The sequence below is a fragment of the Numenius arquata genome, chromosome 9 (assembly GCF_964106895.1).
Source record: "Numenius arquata chromosome 9, bNumArq3.hap1.1, whole genome shotgun sequence".
Classification (NCBI taxonomy): domain Eukaryota; kingdom Metazoa; phylum Chordata; class Aves; order Charadriiformes; family Scolopacidae; genus Numenius; species Numenius arquata.
Genome location: NC_133584.1, coordinates 33,206,214 through 33,226,265, shown reverse-complemented (window position 1 = coordinate 33,226,265; position 20,052 = coordinate 33,206,214). Strand labels below are relative to the sequence as shown.

Sequence of the window (20,052 nt, the reverse complement as noted above, 5' to 3'; positions counted from 1 at the left end):
CACCAGACTGGGGTCAGAGGAACTAGTTGCACTGTGAAATTAGGAAGTGAGTGTCACGGTCCCAGTTCCAGCAGCTCCGATAGAAACAGTGATGCTGATCTGATCTTTGTATCTGACCTTTGGAAACTGGATAACTAAAAGATTTTTTTTTTCTTTTCATTTATTTTATTGGGATCCAGCTCCAGTAACCTTATGACACTGGTGTCATTGCATTTCAGTAGCCTTGCTTAGAATCTGTTCACCATTGTTATAAATTTGACAGAACAACGTATAACATGTGAATTAAGTTAATAGCATTTTTCTTCAATGAAATGAGAAAATTACACCAGCTTAAAGGATGTCAGTAAAGAACAAATAGGGAGAAAATCTACAACAGACTGGTTTTGTATGGCTGCCGTGGATACATGAAATTTTTCAAAAGTTCATGTTAACTCAGGAATGTTGTAATTTAAATTTACATTGTTTAGTTTATATGCTCAGGTTCAGAACACAAACCCCATTTTTTCAAAATGACACTAAACAAATTTCATGTATAAGGTGAAAGCCAATGACTGATGTGAATCTTCCACGATAAATGTTTTCTTAGGTGTTTTCTTTTTTTAGTTTTTTTTTTTTTCTGTTATCATCATAACATCAGTGCAACAACATTAAGTTTCAGTCTTTCAGTAGCTCACCTTTTAAAAACAGAGCTAAAATACGCACCTAACATTAAAGTGAATCACCATTGTTTTCCAAGGTTAAATTAAGTAAATCGAACACCCTTCAATAAAAGTAAAAATGTTTTTAGTTATGGGAGATGATCTAGTATACAGAGGCACTATAAAGCTATATCAAAACCAAAAAAACAACCCCCCAAAATTCCTGCCTCCAATCTATATGCGGCTTTCTGTTTTCTCAAAGACTGCTCTTTTGAAACTAGTGGATACAATAATGTTAATATTAAAAATTATTCACTCACTTCAGAGAAATCTGGTTTTGGTTTTCATCAACTTTATGCAGCTCAGTGGTGCCAATCCCCAAAGACTTTCATAGACTTACCATCAAATCCCAGGAATGCTAATGAGGAGTAAGTTACATGCCTAAAATTTGAGGTCCCTGTAACTCTAAAGATTAAACGTCTTCATGCTAAATATGAAACTGTCTCTATTAAAAGTTCAAAATTGTCATTTTCTGTAACTTTGAAAAGTTCAGATGTACCTCTAAGCTCGCCATTACTTTATGAACTGTCTGCTTATCTTGGTCGACTTTGTGGAATAAGAAAACAAAATGCCCCCACAACTGAGATGATTAAATGCTAATAAAGGCAAATAAAAAACCAGAAGTACCCTAGAAGTGGATAGGAAGGAAAAAAAAAATACCCCTGGAAGCATGAATGTGTTGATATTACTTGAAATCAAGCAAAGTATTACTCTAACTGTTTAAAAATGTAGCAAGTCTTTTTCTTTCAGTTCAAGTTCATACCCAATGCATTCTTTTCCTTGGAATGCAAATTCTAATTGCCATGAAAAGAATTGCTTTGTGATTCTATATCTAATCTGTGAAAAGGCATTTTTTGTGGAATCCATACTAATTGAAAATCAGTAAGTTTGCTTGGTTTGGTTTTTTTAAGGCAGGATGTTTGAAAAGCAATACTTAGCACTTTTCAAGTAAAAAACAGTTCCTTAATTGTGTATGATAAAGCAGACCATGCAACAATGCTGGAACAAAGCATGAGACAGACCCACATCACAAACTTCAAAATGAAAACCACACAGAGATGTTTGTATTATTGCTCCATACCTGCATACATTTCTGTAAAAATAGACAAAAAACAGAAGTTGGGTATATTATTTAGGTGCGTTTTTTTTCTTTTAAAATATACAAGTTCATAACCACTAAACACTGACGATATGTCTGTATCCACATCTGTGCGTTTTGTATTTCAACATATGAGCATGCTTCACTCTTTCGTAGAAAATAACAGAAGAACGCTACTAAGGAAAACAATTACCACAAATTTATTTCCCACTGAAATATATAGGAATGCTTTTCTTTTCATTCTTGTATCTCATCTTTGTTTACTACATCACGATTGACCTGGAATTACTGATATATGCAGAAAACTTACAGGAAGCTGGTGTCAAACTCGGATTTTCTTTCTGGCCTAGGACCTATGGGTGTCATTTTCAGATACAGTAATGGCTCCCTGTCGTTCAGGTGGCCAAACCTTTCTGTGTTTTGAGACCCTGTTTTCATTTTCTTGAAATTTGACAGATTGGCCAGACATTATTTATAGCAGCTGACACCAGGATTATTATTTTATGGCTTTTATTTGTGTACTGGCAGATGACCCTAAATAGGCCTGGCGTGTAGAAAAATAAAGCTGTAAACATTTGTTTCATCGGCCAAATCCCCCCCCCCACACACTTTGAAATTTGGTAAGCTTTTATTTGAGCAACAGCAACGCCCTCAGAATTTGTAGGGCAGCCAGGGAAACTTATCCGTGTTTTAAGTCTTTGAAAAATTGTGCTTTGCACATAAGCTCTGCAAAAATTAAAGGGCGGATAAATACAGCTTCTCGTTTGCAGTGAATATACCTTGTATCATCTACATCACTTCAGTCTCCTCCTGTCGCCAAGGTTCTTGTACACCATTCTCACAGTACGACTAATGAAATGCAAACCCTTTATCTGCTGCAGATGACTGGGTTTACACATGCAGTATTCCCAGAATACTCGCGGCTGTAAAGGCTTAGAAAATTTTTCTTGTGGATCAAGATGTGTCCCAAGGTGCAAACTGAGAGCACAGCTGAAACTACAACACGTACCTTGCTGAATTTCTATGGACAGAGTTAAGCAACCAGGGCTTTTAGAGATGCCTTTAGGTTCTCAGTGCTGTTCTGGGAAGGCCATGGGTTTCCTACGGATCTTGTCATATCTGCCAGACCCTTGTGGATACCTAATGTACCCGAGAGCATCTAAATTGACACTAGAAAGAGCTAGGTGAAAGACTTGCTCACTGAATCGTTTCATCTTGGAGGCAGAAACACCTGAATTTATGTATCTAGATGGCAACTTTTAGCAACAATAGAAAAATCAGATGAAATATGAGAAAAAAAAAATTCCAAAGAAGTTCTTCAGTGACTTCATATATGAGCCAACAGCAAGTCCCAGCTCATACTGATTCCGATTTAGGCATTTCATAGCCTTTTAGACCAACCTTCTTTTTTACTGCTTAGAGGCAGTGCCTGTTTTCCAGGTAATATACCACAAATGTGGTCATTCTGCTTCTTTATCCACAAAAAGCTCCCGTGTGATGCAAAGTGCCCTTCATAGCTCTTTGCACCACTTTCACTTTTCCCCTAAATAAAATTTTATTTGGCTGTTCAGTGTCGAGAAAGTGGCAAAACCAGGTATAAACCAGTGTTGAACAGGAGATGTTCTTTTTTGGTTTAACACAGAGAGACGCTACAAAGGGCCACAGGTCTCGCAAAACTGCCTTTTTGCATGGGTCTTGGCACAGGAAAGACTGAGATTTAGCCTATGAGGACTGGAAAAGTAATTGCTCCATTATCTCTACTCTAGTTTTTTGCCTTCATGAACACTTACATTTCTTACTTATTATCTGTTTTGTAATTAGCTGTTCCCATAATGGAGTGTCCTATGCTGAAAACTCCATTATTACTCTTGCTTTTCAACAGACTTAAGCATTTTTTTTTTCTGCTGAGTTGCCTTTCTCACTAGTTTACTTTCTTTTGCAACATGTTTAATGGCCAATTACCATTTTTGCTTTAATCTTAATTGGAACACATTTGGAGACATGTGTCATTAAGGCTGCAACAAATAAGCAGACATTTCCTCAGACCTGAATTTAATTTTCCTCTACAATTACATACATTTGATTAAAAAGGTCATACCTATTAACAACATCTAGACCAAACACATACAGTGTATTTTTTTTGAGTCATGTAATAATTTGGATGAAAATATAAAATTCTTTGCTCCATTTATTAAAAGCAAGTTACTAAACAGCTTTTTTTTTAGTGAAAAAAAAAAAAAAGAAAATATTCATGTCAACTCTTACAGGGCTATCACATATCAAATATACAATCTCTACATGAAAGGGACATGTTAGTGCTTTCTTCCTTCCTGAGCTTGCTTTGGGAACAGCAGAATACTGGCTCAGCCCACGGGTCACAGAAATGTTGGTAAAGTAATTTGGTTCACCTTTTCCTTAAGGACCAGTGTAGAAAATGGGGAAATTTTTCAGTTCTGGTGTGGGAGTGCAAGAGCTGTTCTTAGCTTTCAAACCCAATTAAGAATAAAGCAGCCTTATACCTTTATTTTCTGTAAAAATGAGCTGGTCTAGAAACTGTAGTGGGATCATTCTGCTTTTGCATGCTAAGAATGCTGAAAGGCAGCACGCCTGGTACAGGGGCAGTCTCACTGTCGTGGTTTTTGCTGGATTGACCGATCAGAACAACAGATGGCCCCTCCCTCCCCCCTCTAAGAAAAAGAGAGATAAAAGAGATTTATGGGTTTAGAAAAAAACCTAAGCTACTTTAATGAAAATATTAATAAATAGTGAAATAATAAATAAGAAAGAAAAATAAAAAAGTATACAGTATATACAAAACCGTATCAAGCTCCCAGGGTGATGATCACATCACCAGCAGGCACTGGGAAAAGTCCCAGGCTGGACTCGGTGATGGACAGGAGCTAGATTCCGGCTCTGGAGTCAGGAATGCTCGGGTCGGGATCAAAGGCAGATGTACAGACAGAGTCCTCCTTGGACACCAGCCATTGAAGAAAGAGGCTGACCCCTTTGATCCCTCAGCTTTTATACTGAGCATGATGCAGACGGGATGGAATACCCTGTTGGTCAGGTTTGAGTCACCTGTCCTGTCTGGTCCTCCCCACAGGTGTGACCCCTCTACGGTTTTCTGCTTCTGACCCTCCAACGGGGCACACAACGAAGGTACCTGACCTTGGTTGTTACAGCAATAACTATAAGCAAGGGCCTCTCTGCACACCGTTCCTTGGTATAATCAGGTCTTACCACTGTGAGACTGAGCAGTTTCTGAACAATATGCTGTTAATTTCAGAGTTTAGTTAGTGAGAAAAGGCCCAGCTAAAAAAGTAAAATTACTGAACAGAAAATTAGTTCTGTTTTACCTCAAACCAGGACACTCACTTTGTTACTCTCTCAGCAAGGACTGATCTCTAATACTTATGACTTAACTTTATTGAAGTGGCAGTGTGATACATAAATATGTTGGCACTTTCAAAGCTGTGAACGGGAAACCTGCATTTATGACTGTGGACATGGATGTTGGAAGAATATTTGAATATACCACAAGGTTCTTATGAAACACCAAAACCACCAGTACATCTAAATGTGGATGAAACAGGTAATGACTGGGGTGAGGCACCTAGAGGTACATTGAAAGTAGATATGTAATACTAGAATAACTGAAAAGTGTAAGAAAGACTTATCTACTAGGTAGTGGGCCAGTTTTACTAAGAAACAGTAAACCAGTGTTTATTAGTGGAGTGTTTGAGCAAATATATATATAAAGATATCTACTAAGATATCTTTGAAGAACAGAATGAACTACAGGCGTTCCTCCCCTTCCCTTCATACAACTGAGCAAGAGCCAGATATAATCTGTAAACTGATGTGCTCCTCCAGCTGTAAGTTATAGGAAGACTTAAAAATCTGTTGTCTACCTGGACTTTGGTAAGGCCTTTGACACCGTCCCCCACAGCGTTCTCCTGGAGAAGCTGGTGAATCATGGCATAGACAAGTGTACTCTTCACTGAGTAAAAAACTGGCTGCATGGCCGTGCCCAGAGAGTTGTGATTAATGGGGTGAAATCCAGTTGGCGGCCGGTCACCAGTGGCGTCCCTCAGGGCTCAGTTTTGGGGCCAGTCTTGTTTAATATCTTTATTGATGATCTGGATAAGGGGATTGAGTGCACCCTCAGTAAGATTGCAGATGACACCAAACTAGGTGGGAGTGTTGATCTGCTTGAGGGTCGGAAGGCTCTACAGAGGGACCTGGACAGGTTGGTTCAATGGGCCAAGGCCAATGGGATGAGGTTTAATAAGGCCAAGTGCCAGGTCCTGCATTTCGGTCACAACAATCCCAGGCAACGCTACAGGCTTGGGGAAGAGTGGCTGGAAAGCTGCCCAGCAGAAAAGGACCTGGGGGTGTTGGTGGACCGCTGGCTTAACATGAGCCAGCAGTGTGCCCAGGTGGCCAAGAAGGCCAACAGCATCCTGGCCTGTATCAGGAACAGCGTGGCCAGCAGGAGCAGGGCAGTGATGGTGCCTCTGCACTGGGCACTGGTGAGGCCTCACCTCGAGTGCTGTGTTCAGTTCTGGGCCCCTCACTACAGGAAGGACATTGAGCTGCTGGAGCGTGTCCAGAGGAGAGCCACCAAGCTGGTGAGGGGTCTGGAGAACAAGTCACACGAGGAGAGGCTGAGGGAACTGGGCATGTCTAGTTTGGAGAGGAGGAGGCTGAGGGGAGACCTCATTGCCCTCTACAACTCCCTGAAAGGAGGGTGTAGAGAGGTGGGTGTTGGCCTCTTCTCCCAAGGGAATCATGACAGGACCAGAGGAAATGGTCTGAAGTTGCGGCAGGGGAGGTTTAGATTAGAAATTAGGAAGAATGACTTTACTGAGAGGGTGGTCAGGCCCTGGAACAGGCTGCCCAGGGAGGTGGTGGAGTCACCATCCCTGGAGGTATTGAAGAAACGTGTAGACGTGGCACTTCAGGGCATGCTCTAGTGCCCGAGATTGTTGGTTTGTGTCTGTTTGTGGGTGGGTGTGGTGTGTGGTGTTTTGTGGGTGTTTTTGTTTGGTTGTTTGGTTTTTTGTGATTGGACTCGATGATCTCAAATGTCCCTTCCAACCATGAAGATTGTGTGATTCTGTGATTCTGTGAAACTGAGGAAAGCAAATAAAACTGTAACAATCCAAAAAGACAGTTTTGATTTTCTGGCATGTATGGGGGAATAGTGATAGGTATGTTTCAGCCTTATAACAAAATAAACAGCTTAATACAAAAAATATATTTTGCTTAATCATAATGGAGACCAGCAAGGGACTGAAAATTATGGTAGGTTTGAGATTTGGAAAAATGTTTTTTTACTCCTTAGCATAAAAGAATGGGGAGTCTTTCTCACTTTCACTGAAAATTAAAGGGCATGTTGATTTCAAAACATAATCATCATCAACTTCTGCTTCCTATTATTCTCTGTAAATTAATACTTTCAGGTCTGCATTTAACATGCTTGGACATGGATGGAACAGCCTGGATATAAATATAGATAAAATATCTATATATTTTGTATATAGATAAAAAAATAACAATAGGGACTATAAAATTTACTAATTACATTGTTCTTGAATTGTGTGTTAATTTTTAATGGAGTCATGGACAGCATTTCCTGATAGAGACATAGGAGCTTTCATTCTACTTTCCATGAAACTATTAGAACCCCTAAATAAGATACAGTCTCCCATTATGTTTCTCACACACTACGCTCTCTTCTGAAACGCTTAATAGCAATTTCGCAATAACTGTGACTCTGTTATAGAAAGGCTACAACTGTAGAATCAATATCATAATAGAAAAGTTAGTATAATAACTCTCCAGCTAGGATACTATAATGGAATCAAGCTCATAAAAGGGCTGAGAGGACTGCTTAACACTCTAATAGATAAGTTACTGTCAAAGACTATTAGTGATAATAGTATTGGCCAGAACTGTAGCTGAACATACTTCTGAGCTGTTTGTCTCCTGTTGCTAATATTAAAATCTTTGATTTGTCCTGCACCCAAATCAAGTTTATCTTTCTTCCTGCTTCCAGTTCCAAAAATTCCTTTGCCAGTAGGGAATACAACAGAAAACCAGTTGGTACCTTTTCTCTGTTTCTGAACAACTTAACTTCACAATGTCCTCTGATAAAAAATATCCAGTACACGTGACTGTCAGTGTTGTACCTCAGATATGGATGTTGTACCTCAGATGTGGATGAGAAGCTCAACATGAGCCGGCAGTGTACGCTGGCAGCCCAGAAAGCCAACCGCATCCTGGGCTGCATCAAGAGAAGTGTGGCCAGCAGGTCGCGGGAGGTGATTCTACCCCTCTGCTCTGCGCTTGTGAGACCCCACCTGGAATACTGTGTCCAGCTTTGGAGTCCTCAGCACGGGAAGGACATGGACCTGTTGAAATGGGTCCAGCGGAGGGCCACGAAGATGATCAGAGGGATGGAGCACCTCTCCTATGAAGACAGGCTGAGAGAGCTGGGGTTGTTCAGCCTGGAGAAGAGAAGGCTCCGGGGAGACCTCATAGCAGCCTTCCAATATCTGAAGGGAGCCTACAGGAGAGCCGGAGAGGGACTGTTTGTCAGGAGATGTAGTGACAGGACAAGGGGTAATGGTTTTAAATTGGAAGAGGGGAGATTTAGATTAGATACTAGGAGGAAATTCTTTACTGTGAGGGTAGTGAAGCACTGTCCCAGGTTGCCCAGAGAAGTTGTGGATGCCCCATCCCTGGAAGTGTTCAAGGCCAGGCTGGATGGGGCTTTGAGCAACCTGCTCTAGTGGAGGTGTCCCTGCCCATGGCAGGGGGGTTGGAACTCGATGATCTTTAAGGTCCCTTCCAACTCTAACCATTCTATGATTCTATGATTCTATATGTGTCGTGGTTTCGGCCTAATTTACCAAAACCAGACCGACAGATGGCCCTTCCCCTCCTTCTCCCCCCCGCAAAAAGAGGAGAGAGGAGGAGAAAGAGATAAAGGAGATTCAGAAGTTTAAAATGAACTAAACTACTTTAATGAAGAATTAATATTAAAATAAAAATAAAGAAGAAAATAATGAAATAGACACAATATATACAAAACCGTATCAAGCTCCCAGGATGACAGTCACGTCACCGGCAGGCACTGGGGAAGTCCCAGGCTGGACTCAGCGACGAATGGGAACTGGATTCCAGCTCTGGAGTCAGGAACACACGGATCGGGATCAAAGGCAGATGAACAGATAGAGTCCTCTCTGGACGTCGGCCATCGCAGGAAGAGAGTTGACCCTTTGATCCCTCAGCCTTTATACTGAGCATGGGGCAGATGGGATGGAATACCCCAGTTGGTCAGGTTTGGGTCACCTCTCCTGTCCGCTCCTCCCCACCGATGTGACCCCTCTACGTTTTTTCCGTTTCTGACCCTCTAAGGGGGCAAATAACGAAATGGGCTGACCTTGGTTGTTATGGCAATAAGTATAAGCAAGGGCCTCTCTGCATACCATTCCTTGACATGGAGCACAAACACTGGGCTTATCATTCTGAGAACGAGCAGTTTTCTCCACAATATGCCGTTAATTTCAGAGAGTTAGAGGAGGCCTAGCTAGGATGTAAAGTTACAAAACAGAAAATTGGTTCAGTTTTACTTCAAACCGGGACAATATGATAGAAAATGGGTGGAAGAGGGAGACATTTCTAAAATAGTAGCATATTTGCAGGGACGAATACTTTAGGACCAAGCAAAAGCAGCTACACTGGGAAGGTACTTGGGTTAAATCTTGTATGAAAAGAAGATTATACCACAGTATGTGTAAGCAGCAGCATGGTGAATAGCATTTCAACATCGAAGTGTGAGATAGAATGGTAATTTGTACTATGCAAGTCAGTGACAGAACATCAGTGAAAGCAGACAGAAACAGAGAACTGGATTTCAAAAAGGGAACCGCCGTATTAGGGTAATTAGAACATACTCACAAGCACATACAGTATTAGTGGCATAGATAACTATTATAAATGGCAAAAGCATATTATATAAATCTAGATGCTATTATTTTTTCTCCATTTGACCTGCTCAGTGAGGCTCAGTAACTTCTAGGATTTCTGTGTGAGTTTACACAGGAATCTCTTCAGTAATAACATAATCTGGTATAGATAATTTTTTTCTTTTATCAAGTCTTGAGCTTCTTCCAAACCAAGGTCAAAAGAGTTATGATATAAAAGTATCTGGACTTTGAAGTTCATTATTTTATACCTTATCAGGACTACAGGTAAAGCTCTATGATTTTGGAAAATAGAAATTCAGTTTTTCTTCTCCATAGGACAAGGTGTTCAGGTGAACATTTGGGAAAAATCAAAGGTAGCAATTTCAGTGGCAATAATTCCAATTAAATTCTAGAATATATAGAAAGACCAGTGATCTAGACTAGCTGGGGGGGAATCCTCTGGCAAGGGAACACTGATGAAGAGGAATGCATTAGTTTTATCACTGTTAGGGTTACAGCAATAACCTCAGAAGATGTACTTCTCCAGTGCTCTCCATGCCTTGACTTTACCATGGAAGTTGGATTTTCTAGAAGGGTTTGTGCCCACAGGAAAACTAAACCATCATTCACAGATCAGGCCTGTAGAGTTAACTTGCACAGCCTGGACTGTTGGACATTTGAAGAAAAATCCAGCTATATATCACTGCCCAAGCATCATTGTTCTTAAAAGCTTTGGATGTCTTCCAGTACTCTACTGAAGCCATGGGAATGAATTTTGTCGAAGTAGACAAATCCATGCTTAAAAAAAAACCACACACACAAGAAAAATACAAGAAACTATGAGTATACAATAACGCTTTAACAAAATTCCTGATGACTTTTCATATTCCTATAGGACTAATGTAAAAGTTTGTTAAAATATAGAAGTACGTATTCAGGATATCAAAAAATTTGCAGCACATAAAAGTGAGAAGTAGCTATACTTGCTCTCGAAGTGACATGGAAAGAAAGCAAAAATGTGAAGATTTTCCTGTTTTCTTTTTTTAAAAAAAAGAGGAAATAAGAAGGAAAATGGAAAAATCAAAAATTTCTGGTCATAGACTTGCATAGTCTCCTTGTCAAAATAAACAAATTAGAATAGTCAAGGAAATAAGGAAGAAAGAAAGGTAAATATATGCAAACCAGTTTCTATAGATAGAATCCATTTCTAGCTTAATCTGACGGGCTATCTTTTGTATGAATGCACCTGAATGCCTAAATCAGGCTCTGAATTCCTTAATTCTACGTTCTCTTTAGTAGAGGTTTGCTGTATGTTTGCTGTATGTTATGCTGTATGTTTGCATCCTGACCCACTGGTAGATTATATGTTCCTAATAGTGGTGCATACCCTTCAAGTGAGATTTTGTGACGGGAGAATCAAACCATTACAATGTATTATGGAAATACAACTTCAGATTGCTTTCCAAGTAAATGACAGCATTCATAATATAGCATTTATGCTGTTCCGCTAACAGAAGAAGCAAGAAAACTTGAAAATATTCCAAAAATAAAACAGATATTCCCATATAAATTCTACCAATAATATAATGTATTTAATTTCTTAATAAAGCAATTCTGTAATTTGCAATTAGTGCACACAAATGTATTCATTACAGTAACCTGAATATTTCCACAAAATTAGAAAACATATTTTAATTACCCATTATGTTTGCTTACTGTGAATCTGTTAAAGACTACATTTACAGCAGTCTAATACTAAATGAACAGATGGTGTGAGACTGAGGTAGGGTCTTCATATGAAATAAATTCTGCTTTTAGTTATACCATCACAAATCTAGGTAACATCACAAGAATTTGGTCTTGAAAGGTGCCGAGTAAAGCTGTAAAGTAAGCAGTATCAAAAAATCTTTTATTTCAACAAGAATCCCATAGATTCTAGACATCCTGTACCAATAATATTATGTTTTCAGAGGATCTCAGTTACCATTTATGGATCTTGCCAGCAGTGTTTAGCTTTACCATTTAGAGTATTAGACACTGCTAACTTCTTGAAGGATGACTACAGAAGTGTTGGCTTTGTGAAATTTTAATTACTAACTTAAGTATCTAAATGAATACTAAAGTATTCTGAAAATCTGGCTGCTTGTGAAACAAGTACTTAAGAGACCAGTATTTCTAACCACGTATTGAAATTGATTTCACATCTTTCTGAGCAGAGGCAATTCTGGTACTGCAGTACTCATTTACTTGGTTTTATACTAGATTTTATTTGGCAGAACATAAATTAAAACTAATAAAAGTGACAAACTAAATTTTGACCATTAACTAAAATAATAAGAGCAAACATCGAAGCTCACTCTTTTCTCATGAACAATGAATTTAATGCAACCATCTTCCCTAAAGGGGAAAAGCCCTGCTGTCTCATCATACCAAGAAAATTGCCTTTTAATGGTTATTCTGGAATCCTAAGTATGTATCATTATATTGAACTGCAGGAGGAAAAATGTGTTTTTATTTAATTTATAAATCAACAAGCGCCTTTAATTGAGATTATCACTTGAACTAGATTTGCTCAAGAACACCACACAATTTGTTATTTTAAATTATTTTAGCAGTGAGTGTTTAAAATTAAACCCCCAAAATTTCTATGAAAGAGGTCACAAAAAAAGCTTCTGTTTTAAATGTATTTCCTTTAAAAGCATCAGCAGAAATAATTGCACACAATTTATGGATTCCAGGATAACTACAAGTTATTTTCTGAGAATGAAAAAATAAATTAGACATTGCCATGACCAATGAAATTAGAGAGCAAAATGTACAGAAAAGCCGCAGATCTTTGTGATGGAAGCTTAATGGCCATATGCCTCTTGCTTTGTAAATAATCTTATTCTGCTAACAAACTGATTTTTAAAGTCTCCATTTTGATTAACAAAGAAACACTCCAAGCAGATGTATAAACAAAGTTTACTTCACATTACTTGCAGCCTAAGGCATAATTGGCCGGTCACTTTAAACACTTTGCTTGGAAAAATGAAGGACTAATAATGCTGTAGGAAGAGTGAAACGAGTTCAGACAATTGACAGAAATGCTTTCTAAAGTTAATTATGTTTGCTTTCCCCTCTCCCTTGGTGTTCATTACCTTTAAACGGAGCCACACATTGGCAGAAGTAATTACCGGGTTGGTCAATGCAGGTGGCTCCATTCTTGCAGGGAAATGAAGCACACTCATCTATATCTGTTTCACATCTTGCACCTTTGAAAAGACGAAAGATTTGAACATTTAGTAAGACAATCAGGTGCCAATTTCTAATTCGCTTGCACTACAAGAATCTCAAGCAACTTGTGAGGAGAAACTAGCATAAATCAGCCAAAGAAAGAGCCACACACACTAATGTCAGCATCCATTTAATTCTTATCACCACAAATACATGACGACCTATTTCTGAGTTGCTAAATGGTAACTTATCTTCCCTCTGTGTGGAATCTTTGAAGGCCTTTTTAAATGCAGACTAATTTATCTTGTGCTATTTAGTTTACAGATGGAGTCAGTGTTCCAGTTTGTTGGAATGCAAATGAACATTAGAGCAGGGCAGATAAAGAGAAATGAGGAGGAAACACAAGGAAATTAGTCAATGATGTCTTAATGGATGCTTTGTGGACTACCTCGCTGTGGAAAACAAGGTTTGCTATGAACACAACTCACCAGTAAAGCCAGAGAGACAGATGCATTCATAGCCATCAATAAGATCTGCACAGGATGAGTTATGAAGACATGGAGAAGAGTGACATTCATTTATATTTGCTTCACAAGTTGTGCCTATAAATATACAGTCAGGCAAAGAGCAGAGAAGTTACGGCATAGCACACGTAGTTAAATACCAACATTTATTTTAGCTGAATATAGCTTACATACTGGAATCTATTTGACACCCTTTTTATATTCAAATTTGGCATCTATGACAGTTTGTTAATATTTTTAATGTTTAAGCTATTCACTAATTTCCCCAAAAGATTAAAAGTACAGTCATTGACTAGATTCCTAAGGCTTAAAGCAGACAATTTTCTTATTATATGAATATAGAAAAATAGAAAGCAAATTACATTAAATATAACAGATTGCATTGCAATGACATGAGAGGAAATATTCCGTGCGTTCATGAGAAGGCAACAGATGTACTCCCAGAAAATGGAAAAACAATTCTGATGTAGACAAGAACACAATTTATTCAAGTCTAGACTGTAGCTAACGTAACCAAGTAGCTACTTAAAGAATAAAAATACTCTATTGCTAATATTTCTGAGTGAACTTAATTTTTCATTATTTAAAGAATAAATGAAAAATCACATCAATTGTGAGGTTTGGGAAGTTCAAAGAATTTTAATAAATAAAAATGTAAGTGACAATTGTTCTGAATATAACTAGCAGTAGAAATTAGCAGTAGATATTTTGCTCTGTGACATTTGAATTATAGATTGCTTTGTATTTCAATGATTAAAAATCCATGATGTTTAAAAAATTATGCACTAAAAAGAAAAAAGAAGCCCTTTAAATTCCTAACTCGAACTGAAAGCAAAGAATAGCTGCAGATATTAATGCATCCACTTATCAAAGTGATTACATATAAATTGTACAAATATGTCAAGAACAAGACTTTTCCCACACAGGTTTTTTTCTCCGATTCTACTATATTAACTCTGCCAACAGTTTAAAAAGCTTACAGAAAACAGTATATGCTATTTGCAAAATTTCACTGAACCCCACTGATCCATTTTCAACAGCTAAGCCACCAGCCAGCAGAAAACACCTAGTTCCACGCTGTCATGAAAACAAAGTAGATAAGTTTAGTCAAGATGCACTTAACGCTGAATTTACATGTTTATAACTTCAGATGACACTAAAATAAGTATACATGCATCTTATCTGATATGTTGGCGTACCACTCAAAGTAGATTTACAAAGATTTACATAGATTTTACAACTCTATGGATTCTTTTAATACCTTGAAATCCATCCTGACAGATGCAACTGAAGGCATCCAGACGATCAACACAAGTAGCCCCATTGTGACAAGGGTCACTAAGACACTCATCCACCTCAATCTCACAGTTATTACCTGGAAACAAGTGTAGGATTCACTTTGTTAGGAACATGCCGCTGGTGTGTTACCGGTGCAAGCAACAACAAAATGAAGTAACTGGGGTTAGGTACACGGAACTTTTAACACTGAGCCATAAACTGTCTTTGGGGAATTAGTTTCTTGTTGATTAAAGGCAAAAGTGTATGTTACATCATATGTAACATATGATGTCTAACAAAGATCTGATGGGGATTTTATAGATTCATTTATAGATGTACTCAAAAATTTTACATCTTTTTGTATTTTAAATGGGCAGTAAAGTCTTGAGTTTTCCTGAAGCATCACAAAAGTGTAAGTATGGTTTCAAAGGCCAAATATTATAATATCACAGTCTTTTTCTCTAATATTCTTTCTCTTTCATTTATTAATTTCTGGATTTGCTGTGAAGATCTTGATGGAAATATTGGGAAAGATTTCCATCATGGACAAATATTTTAAGAATTCTTTTTGGAAACGAATAATGAAAAAAGTAGATATTGCCATATATTTTTAAATATGTGGAGCAAAAAATTACGGATGCTGATTTCTAGTTGAGAATGATGTACCTAATATTTTTTCTGGCCTTCAAGGCAGAACAAAGCTCAGAAAGTATTTATTTGCATTTTGTATATGAATTATCCAACAATGATGGTAATGGCCTCAAATTTATTATTACTTATGCCTAAAAGGTAGGTAAAAATTTTCTGATTGTTTCAGAAGGGTTTTGAGGGCATTATTTGGGCACAGAAAATTGTACACACTAAAACCACTAACCTGGTATTCCATAAAAATGAGTATAAGAATTGAAATAAACATTTCAATAAAATAAGACCTCGCCAAGAATTACCACAAGCAAGATCAAAAAAATTTACTTTATATTTTGATAATAACAATAAAATAAACCAAGCATAGAAAAAAGATATAGCATTTCATTATATTACAGATACAAATACTACAGCTATTAAATTACAGATTATTTCATCTAAGTGGATGCCTACATTAGGTTAAAAGATATGGAGTCTACTCAAGATCTGGATTCCTCTGGTTGCCTGTGTGCCCCTTGACTATTGGGACAAACTCTAGAGTCATCCTGTTCCTGCTTTAGGAGCCCCATTGTAGTCCCTACGGTTAGACAGGATGGATCTGGGCTGCAGAGCTGACCTGCTACTCGGGGAATTCCAGCTGTGCTCAATTATTTCATCATACAGATGATCAAAAAGATAAAAAGTTTTGAATCTATATCTAGAAAGGTTTTTTTTGGTTTTTGTTTTGTTTTGGTTTTTTTTAACTGTAATCTGGAATTACCATGACAGTATGCTGACATAACCAAAATAATTTTAATCTTATCAGGCTCTGGCCTAATGACAATGACCTGCAGGGTAGGTTCAAGCATGAGTAGTTAAACCTGCCCAGGATCTTGGATATATTTTTGGCAGTTGAGACCCTTGTTACTGGAGCCTTATTATTATAGGAAGCACAAAGCAGATGCATTAAGGCCAACTTGCATATGGCAAGACATCCTGTCTAAAATAGTATAAAGTAAGAGTTGCTGGAGTGGAAATAGTCCCTTGTAGTCAGTATTTTTTACAGCTGAATACTCCTATACAGCCAAGTCCTTTTTTGTGCCAGGAAAAAAAAGTTGCTTCTGCTTGAATCAGAGGCACACTGCTAAATTATATCTGTTGCTACTTTTGCATAAGCTTCTTTTCTGTGGTTTAGGACTGACTTAAACATGTTGAACAACGCTTGTTTGGACCCACCTATAAAACCAGGTGCACAGAAACAAAGATAGCCACCCAATATGTCTTTACAGATGCTGGAGGCTCCACATGGTTGTGACAGGCAGGCAGCAACATCTGCTTCACAAAACTGACCAGTAAAACCTGATAAAAAATGGAGTAACAGAAGATATAAAAACTTTATTATCCCATTTAGTCTGAGAAAACAGACAAATGAGAGACCAATTTTGTGAAATACTTTTGTGTTCTTTACTTACGTTTCAAAATTTTATTTAGGATAGAGTAAAATATTTTGATTTCTTTGAAAGTTTCAGTTTCATATACACAGCAATTCTAAATGGAACAAAAGAACTGTATGATAAAGCCATACTTGCAATAATAATAAAAACCATTCAAGATACAATGGATCTTCAAGAGCATCTGATAGAATGTGAATTTCTTCAAGTGGGTTTATGCAGATATTCCTGTTTTCATTGTAAGCACACTGTTGATGAAAGCCTGCTCATTTTTAGTGTGGTGTTCTTTACACCACATTAAGGAAACACCCTATGTTTCCAAGCCAAGAAAGAAAATTGTCCCAACACATTGTGTTATAAAGCAGATATTATAAGATCTGACAGGTTTGGCAGCTTATTGGTATTGATTTTTTGAACCAGTTAACTTATAGTTAATAAGAAACCTCATCTTGTGAAACACTGAGCACCCGTTTTTCCTGTTGAGGGTTATATATGCACAAAATTTGAGAAAGAAATTCAAAGATAAAACATGAATCTACATTTTACACTTAGGGTGTATTGGCCATGGTATTATAGTTTCTGAAGCCATCATCCAGCAAGAAAATCACATGGTTCATTGATGACACTACCTTTATTTTAGAACAGAAACAATAAACAGTTGCAAGTAAATACTATTTGTTCACTGAAAAGCAGTTGTTTTCAAATCCAATAAATATTTTTTAATTAATTGATATAAAGCAATTAAAAAATCAGTCATCGTGTGTAGAGCTAGGATCCAAGTGCTGAATAGAAATGCTAGGTTTCAAACTTTAAACATTTTAGCTCTAAATTTTTTCATAAAAAATCAGTGAGCTAAAATATAAGAAGTGTAGTTTCCTGTTCTCCTATTAACCAAGCACTTAAAAAGTTTCTAAATATTGTTTTAGATTCTTGGAAAACTAATCTTTCAACAAAGATCAAAAGAGACTGGACCAATTTATTATAATCTAACAATTACGGCATGAAAGGCCACTAAAGACTTAAATCAGAGATTTGGTTCAGTGAGCTAAATATAATTAATTTGAATGTCTTACAAACTTGGATACGAAGTCTGGCTGAAGATCTGAACTTCACATTTCATTTTTAAAAAGATTTATAAAGGAATACAGTGTTTCAGTAGCATAGGTATTGCCAGAACAGATTCTAGTGTGCCATCGAGTTGCCCCATATCTGACCTTGTGTTCATCAATGTTTACTTTACAAGGAGAAAAAGGAAGAATCTTTGGTCAAAGATGTTCAAACAAATCTGTATTCCTACAGTGTACTGTGATCGCTTTAAAAACTAAACATAACCCTGTCTTTATAGCACTTATTAAGTGCAGATCTAGAGTAATAAATCATTACCAAATTTTAAAAGTTCAGTCCTGCTTGGGCCTGGTTTAGCATCGTCTTCGAATCAAAGGAAATGTAAACCAAGTCCTTAAGGCACAACTGAAGAGCTCCTGATCTGGAAGATGTCTCAGGTTTTGAGCAGCTGGTTAGATGAGGTAAGACAGCAGCTTCTGACCATCAGGGTAAATTGGTGAAACATACTGTGCTTTAGAAATCCTGGCTTGTCTAACAAGCCTTTAAGGCATAAATACAAGACAATGCATATTAAAACAGCCCTACACATGCAGTCACTTCTAAATCAGTAGATGCAGAAAGGTATCTTCAAGCTATGTCTCTCTTCCCTCCCAAACACCAGCTGTGCAACATTCTCACACAGCTGAAGTTTTCCTCCCTGTTAATTGCTATTAAAAATTTAAGCATCTCTCATTTTTGCCTTTGTAAATTAACTGTTAACATCTGCTTACTGAAGTACTATATAAAACTAATATAAAAAAATTATGATAAAGAAGTAAAATGGAAACATTAATCAATGATGGGAACAGTTATACACAGATATATGTATAACTATTATATGTGGTTATGCAACTGCCATCCAGGTGGAGATACTGAATACAGAAAAGCCAACATGTTTTTTTTGTTTGACAAACTAAACATATGTACGCTTTTATTTCTGTGTTTTGAATAAAGTGTGGTGGTTTCGGGGCCCAATTTCAGTATTAAACATCTGGTTTTGCACAAAGTTTCTCATGAAAACAGATTCAGCAGCGGTACTTAAGAATATACTATTTCCTATAAAAAGAAATGAGCAAGTTTTGGTTTATTTTTCTGCTACAGACACTCAAAAGATACTTTATGAGTTTAGGTAGTGGAAATTTAGAAGCAGAGTATTTAAAATATATTTTTTCAGAAATGCCACATTTACATTCTTCAGACGTTTCTTTCTGACAAACCCAAATGCCTCATGACAAAAGTGATTTTTACCAGTCAGTTTGTGACACTTAACTCTCCAGGGAGGTCATTGCATTGTGATCCATTCTGACATAGTCCAACCACACAGTGATTTATGGCAATTTCACTACATGGTTCCTTATATTCCAGATGGCAGGTACATCTGAACCTATTAACTGGAACCTCAAATTAAGGGTTATTGTCAGGGCCAGCAGGATTTGATGTGCATTCATTCACTCTTGTTGAACAAATATTACTTCTGGGGAAAAAAGTTATATGGTTCCTGTTAAAATTACAGCTGGAAAAAAATTTAAACAGGCTGAAAGTAGCAAATGTCAGAATTTAATAAATTAATTTAAAACCCAGACAATATTTTCACTGTCATTAAGATTCTTACATACTAACAGGTTGCTAATTTCTCCTTTTTTGCACTGGCTGTGATAATAATAACATATAAGCCATTTTATTAATTTGGTTTTTGAAATAGAGTGATTGCTACTGTTTTGTCATTCAACACCTGCCATAATGAAATCCTACTTTTCCTTGGGTGCTCTAGAATTTGAAATATAAAAATTGTACTTATTTCAAAAATAAAAAATGTAAAATTATAAAAAAATATGCAACTAATAATAGCATAGTTGAACAAAATAGAAAAAGGGTAATAAAGAGGAAAAATTGTCACCTTTGGGTGAAAGATGGGGAAAAAAAATGCTGCTGTTGCCTCAGACAATGCAACAGGAAAGTGTTTTATTGTGATGATCTGCTCTAATAAATACATGTGATTGTTGTATTAAAGTAACCAGTCACAACTATAAAAGGCACAGTGGAAGATGCAATTTTCTCTGTTGTATCCTTCTTGCATATAGG

At 37.2% G+C, this 20,052-nt stretch overlaps 1 protein-coding gene across 1 annotated transcript in view; it reads right to left on the bottom strand.

Annotated features, from left to right (window-relative positions):
• Positions 1 to 20,052, bottom strand: part of EYS (eyes shut homolog) — an 895,325-nt gene that overhangs the window by 587,750 nt on the left and 287,523 nt on the right. The window contains exons 16-19 of the mRNA XM_074153627.1: positions 16,652 to 16,774; positions 14,775 to 14,888; positions 13,478 to 13,591; positions 12,914 to 13,027 (exon numbers count right to left, since the gene is read on the bottom strand). Coding sequence (XP_074009728.1) covers positions 12,914 to 13,027; positions 13,478 to 13,591; positions 14,775 to 14,888; positions 16,652 to 16,774 — 465 coding nt within the window. The remainder of the gene's footprint in view (positions 1 to 12,913; positions 13,028 to 13,477; positions 13,592 to 14,774; positions 14,889 to 16,651; positions 16,775 to 20,052) is intronic.